The sequence below is a fragment of the Tupaia chinensis genome, unplaced genomic scaffold (assembly GCF_000334495.1).
Source record: "Tupaia chinensis unplaced genomic scaffold, TupChi_1.0 Scaffold143651_1, whole genome shotgun sequence".
NCBI lineage: Eukaryota > Metazoa > Chordata > Mammalia > Scandentia > Tupaiidae > Tupaia > Tupaia belangeri.
This window is the reverse complement of record NW_006203500.1, coordinates 3,355,122-3,361,205: the sequence shown is the minus strand read 5'-3', so window position 1 is coordinate 3,361,205 and position 6,084 is coordinate 3,355,122. Positions and strand designations below refer to the sequence as shown.

At 66.3% G+C, this 6,084-nt stretch overlaps 1 protein-coding gene across 1 annotated transcript; it reads left to right on the top strand.

Annotated features, from left to right (window-relative positions):
• The first annotated feature begins 2,107 nt into the window (after positions 1 to 2,107).
• On the top strand, positions 2,108 to 5,818 carry LOC106733398 (proline-rich extensin-like protein EPR1). Its single transcript, XM_014582572.1, has 3 exons — positions 2,108 to 2,125; positions 2,278 to 2,334; positions 3,407 to 5,818. Exons 1-3 carry the CDS (start codon positions 2,108 to 2,110, stop codon positions 5,816 to 5,818), a joined length of 2,487 nt encoding a protein of 828 aa, XP_014438058.1.
• Positions 5,819 to 6,084: the final 266 nt, after the last annotated feature.

Genomic DNA, 6,084 nt, shown 5'->3' with positions numbered 1-6,084 from the left:
CCTGACCCTCATGCTCAGCATTCCCACCCAGAAGCGTCCTGGTCCTGGGTGGGAGAACACGGCATGAGGTACAAGGTGCTGCTCCTGTCTCCAGAGCTGTCTCCCCATGGGAGCTGCCCTGGCTCAGGGCTGTCCTTAAGGCCTCACTGGAGAAGCGGAAGAGAAAGAAGCGTGTGGCCTCCCTGTGCCCCCCCCCCCCCACATCCCTTCTATATAGTCCCCCCCCCCCCCCCCCCAGCAGCCTGTAAACAGGCACAGTGACAGTGCCTGCGAGGTCTTTCGAGCTGCCCAGGACAGAGTGGGCGCGGAGTGTCGCCCCACACAGACGGTGCTTCTTTTCAGCCAGCCTCCTTCCCTGGGCCATACTGGGGACAAGGGCTTCCTGGTCAGGGCCCCATCCCTCCACAGGGCTAGGCAGAGGGTGGCTGGACACTCAGGCCGCACACCTTTCCTGCACAGATCCCCAGCCCTGCACCAAACCCCTGCCCTGCACCGAGCCCCTGCCCTGCGCCGAGCCCCTGCCCTGGTGGGGAGCTCAGCCCTCCCTCTGAGTGTGTCCCCTGCACAAGGCTGGGCTCTGCTGTCCCACCTTCACGTCAACAATGACACCATGATAATAGTAACCGTCTATCTGCCCAGCACGGAGCCATCCCACACCAACACGCCCTCTCATCCTCCCATGGGCCTGCAGTGGCAGTGGGACAGTGACACTCAGAGAAGAAGAGCCTATTCCTGTCCCTCTGCCCATCGGGTCAGAACCAGGACCACCCAGACCCTGCCCACCACGGATCCAACACGCAACTTCCCAGGGAGGCCCCAGGGCGCTCTCCACCCTGGACAGCAGCTGCATGGGAGTAAAAGCACCGGAACAGCCCCTTGAGGTGGGTGCCGTCACTGCATTAGGTGATAATGAGAGAGAAAGAAACAAGCAAATGAAAAAAAGTTTAAAAAAACAAACATTCACACAGTCAGCCGGGCATGGCGGTGCATGCCTGTAACCCAGCGCTCAGGGAGCTGAGGCAGGAGGATTGCACACGTTCAAGGCAAGCCTGGGCAACAGGGCAAGACCTTCCTCTTAAAAAATAAGTACATAGGGGGCCAGCAGATGGCGTAATGGTTGCGTTGCTGGACTCCCACATAGTCAACTGTGGTTCAAGTCTCGGACCAGGCAGCTTAAAATTCCCACTGGGCATGCGTGCATGCATGCCCAAGATCCCAGGAGGAGAGTAGAGAAGAGATTGCGTGTGGCCATCCCTCATGGGGGATGATTCCTTGCTTCTGTCTCTCTGTCTCTCCTGTCCAGCGAGTACACATGAAAAGTGAATAAATAAATAATCACTCATGTTAGGGATTGAATGTCTGTGTCTTCCAAAAAAATCTCATGTTGAAGTCCTTGCCCCAATATGTGACGTTAGGAGGAGGAATCCATGGGACATAATTAGGGTTAGAAGAGGTCGTGAGGATGGGGCCACCATGCTGGAGTTAGCGTCCTTATAAGGGGAGTGAATCGTCCCCCTTTCACTCTCGTGTTCTCTCTGCCATGGGAGTATGAGGCTGCCCATGACCCAAGCAGAGAGCCCCTTGGTGACCAGTCACCCCGCACCCTGTTGTCGGCGTCCCAGCACGGACCTGAGGGAGACAGAGGTCTGTCATTCAGCCACTCCACCACGGTCCCAGACCAAGACTACTCAGCAGGAGGACAGCAAAGCCAGGGACCAGCCACAAGCCTGGTTTGCAGAGCTCGAACCAGGACTGGCCCTGTTCACTGCCCATTATGGGCTCTGGGAACCGAGCATCGGGCTGCAGGCCCGTCCCTCTGAGAGGTGCTGGGGCTGGCGCTCTTGGCGACCATGCTGGCGGGCCCTGGCCGTGGGCCTGGCCTGGGCACACAGGGTGCTGGGCACCGCCCTGGCCTCCTCACAGTGGTGCCAGCAGCCCTCCCCCCACCCGTGAGAACCAAAGCGCCGAGTGTCTCCCAACTGAGGACCGCTGCTGCGTGGAAGGCTGGCACACAGCCGGGACATCAATGCCAAAAAGGGATAATAATTAAAGCAATGATAATGGACGCAACAGTAACAGGGATTGTAGAGACAGCGATAATTGGATAATGACGACCACCATGAAAGTAAGCGCGGAGCAAGAGCAGGCGTGCACTCACGGCCACAGCTCCGGCGACAGGGCACAGCAGGACACGCGGGCGCCGTTTCCTGGTGATGGCAGGGCAGCGTGGCCCCCACCCCAGCTCAGCCCTGGCCTGCCTGTTTCCTGTCTCTCCAGCCGCAGACCCTGGAGATGACCTTCTGGGAGAACGTGCCCCCTGCTGGTGGCAGGCAGGTCAGCTGAGGTCACCCTGGCAGGTACCGAGACCTCCCGGCTCCGTCCCTGCTGGCCTTGGGACTCTAGCACACCCCTCTAACTCCAGGGGTCAGATGGTCAGTGGGAGACAGGGATCTGGCACTTAGGGCGACGTTCAACCATGCCATCTTCAGGGCCCCTCCCTTTCTCACAAAGTCCCCTAATTTAGGGACACTACACTCCAGCACCCACTGCATACCCAGAATGGCTGGTGACAGGCCAGTGGCCACAAAGACACGGGCCGAGTTGGGTTTCTGTGTCCAGGTAGATGTGCCTGCTGGGAGCAGTTTCCACCCAGGGTGTGTCTAGTGCCCACGCAGGTGACAGAAGGCACGTCGCCTGAGCCACCCAGACGCTTTGGAGACCAAAGGCATACTGCTAACAATAAGCAGCAACCGTGGCACAGCCAGGACTGTGGCCACCTGCTCCAGAGTCACGGCACGGCACCCGAAGGTTGGGGACACACCCCCACTCCAGTGTCAAGACCCCATGTGGCATCTCAGTGTCACTTTCCCTTTAAAGGCCACCTCTCGTACAGCCCAGAGGGAAGACTCCGTGCATCTCTACAAGCATCTGAAATGCTCCAGGGTGAAGAGCTGGAGAGCCATGGGGCAAGTGGGAGCTATCAGGGCTAGGGCACGTCCCTTGAGTTCCTAGTCTGGAGGGGCTGCAGGGAGCTCAGACAACAGCCAACCCTGGAGTGCCCCCCATGGGGACACCTGGCCACCACTGCCCCGGGTCCCTCTCAGTAGTTCTGGTCCATTCTTTAGCTTTCCCTGGGCTGGTGTCCTCCAGGGGGTCCGGAGGTGGGCCAGGACAGGCTCAGGCCAGCCCTCTCCCTCCAGACAACCTGGACTGAGCACCCACTTCAGGGAGGCAGCCAGGCCAGGAGAGATGCGTGCAGACCTGCCCTGGCTGACTGCCAGGCCAGCACCCTCACCCTCCCTCTCTCTGTGATGCTCAGGCTTCCAGGGTGTCACCTGGGCTGAGAGGCCTTTATAAAGACTCAAAGCCCCCGGGACTTCCAGCCTCTCCCCCACACCCACCCCAGACAGGCATGCCCACCGAGCCCGCCGGCAGCTCCCCACGCCCACCCCAGACAGGCGTGCCCACCGAGCCCGCCAGCAGCTCCCCACGCCCACCCCAGACAGGCGTGCCCACCGAGCCCGCCAGCAGCTCCCCACGCCCACCCCAGACAGGCGTGCCCACCGAGCCCGCCAGCAGCTCCCCACGCCCACCCCAGACAGGCGTGCCCACCGAGCCCGCCAGCAGCTCCCCACGCCCACCCCAGACAGGCGTGCCCACCGAGCCCGCCAGCAGCTCCCCACGCCCACCCCAGACAGGCGTGCCCACCGAGCCCGCCAGCAGCTCCCCACGCCCACCCCAGACAGGCGTGCCCACCGAGCCCGCCAGCAGCTCCCCACGCCCACCCCAGACAGGCGTGCCCACCGAGCCCGCCAGCAGCTCCCCACGCCCACCCCAGACAGGCGTGCCCACCGAGCCCGCCAGCAGCTCCCCACGCCCACCCCAGACAGGCGTGCCCACCGAGCCCGCCAGCAGCTCCCCACGCCCACCCCAGACAGGCGTGCCCACCGAGCCCGCCAGCAGCTCCCCACGCCCACCCCAGACAGGCGTGCCCACCGAGCCCGCCAGCAGCTCCCCACGCCCACCCCAGACAGGCGTGCCCACCGAGCCCGCCAGCAGCTCCCCACGCCCACCCCAGACAGGCGTGCCCACCGAGCCCGCCAGCAGCTCCCCACGCCCACCCCAGACAGGCGTGCCCACCGAGCCCGCCAGCAGCTCCCCACGCCCACCCCAGACAGGCGTGCCCACCGAGCCCGCCAGCAGCTCCCCACGCCCACCCCAGACAGGCGTGCCCACCGAGCCCGCCAGCAGCTCCCCACGCCCACCCCAGACAGGCGTGCCCACCGAGCCCGCCAGCAGCTCCCCACGCCCACCCCAGACAGGCGTGCCCACCGAGCCCGCCAGCAGCTCCCCACGCCCACCCCAGACAGGCGTGCCCACCGAGCCCGCCAGCAGCTCCCCACGCCCACCCCAGACAGGCGTGCCCACCGAGCCCGCCAGCAGCTCCCCACGCCCACCCCAGACAGGCGTGCCCACCGAGCCCGCCAGCAGCTCCCCACGCCCACCCCAGACAGGCGTGCCCACCGAGCCCGCCAGCAGCTCCCCACGCCCACCCCAGACAGGCGTGCCCACCGAGCCCGCCAGCAGCTCCCCACGCCCACCCCAGACAGGCGTGCCCACCGAGCCCGCCAGCAGCTCCCCACGCCCACCCCAGACAGGCGTGCCCACCGAGCCCGCCAGCAGCTCCCCACGCCCACCCCAGACAGGCGTGCCCACCGAGCCCGCCAGCAGCTCCCCACGCCCACCCCAGACAGGCGTGCCCACCGAGCCCGCCAGCAGCTCCCCACGCCCACCCCAGACAGGCGTGCCCACCGAGCCCGCCAGCAGCTCCCCACGCCCACCCCAGACAGGCGTGCCCACCGAGCCCGCCAGCAGCTCCCCACGCCCACCCCAGACAGGCGTGCCCACCGAGCCCGCCAGCAGCTCCCCACGCCCACCCCAGACAGGCGTGCCCACCGAGCCCGCCAGCAGCTCCCCACGCCCACCCCAGACAGGCGTGCCCACCGAGCCCGCCAGCAGCTCCCCACGCCCACCCCAGACAGGCGTGCCCACCGAGCCCGCCAGCAGCTCCCCACGCCCACCCCAGACAGGCGTGCCCACCGAGCCCGCCAGCAGCTCCCCACGCCCACCCCAGACAGGCGTGCCCACCGAGCCCGCCAGCAGCTCCCCACGCCCACCCCAGACAGGCGTGCCCACCGAGCCCGCCAGCAGCTCCCCACGCCCACCCCAGACAGGCGTGCCCACCGAGCCCGCCAGCAGCTCCCCACGCCCACCCCAGACAGGCGTGCCCACCGAGCCCGCCAGCAGCTCCCCACGCCCACCCCAGACAGGCGTGCCCACCGAGCCCGCCAGCAGCTCCCCACGCCCACCCCAGACAGGCGTGCCCACCGAGCCCGCCAGCAGCTCCCCACGCCCACCCCAGACAGGCGTGCCCACCGAGCCCGCCAGCAGCTCCCCACGCCCACCCCAGACAGGCGTGCCCACCGAGCCCGCCAGCAGCTCCCCACGCCCACCCCAGACAGGCGTGCCCACCGAGCCCGCCAGCAGCTCCCCACGCCCACCCCAGACAGGCGTGCCCACCGAGCCCCCCAGCAGCTCCCCACACCCACCCCAGACAGGCATGCCCACTGAGCCTGCCGGCAGCTCATGCTCACACACTTGCACTCATCCCTGCAGGCTGAGACCCTGGAAGGAGAGGGTCAGGTCGCCAGAAGGAGGCCGGCACCAGCACCAGCACCCCGGGCAGGAACACGCCGGAGTGGCACGGGTGGGCTTGGAGCGGGGGCTCACCAAGGCCATGGCCACCTGCGGGGTCTGACCAGTCCCCAGGCACAACAGCAGGTGTGTCAAAGCACCAAGGGGACAGGAGCCCTCTGTGACTGGCCCAGCAGCCTCCAGGCAGACCCAGGCCACCTCGCCCTTGGCTGCTCGCCCTTCCACTCTGGCAAAGAAAGGGGCCAGGATGGCAGGGGCTCTGACTTCTGGTTCTGGAACCTTCCACCCCACACACATTGTCACACTCTGCTGACCTGAGAAACAGGGACCAGGACAGGAACTGCTCGGACTCAGAGCAGGGCAGGCGGC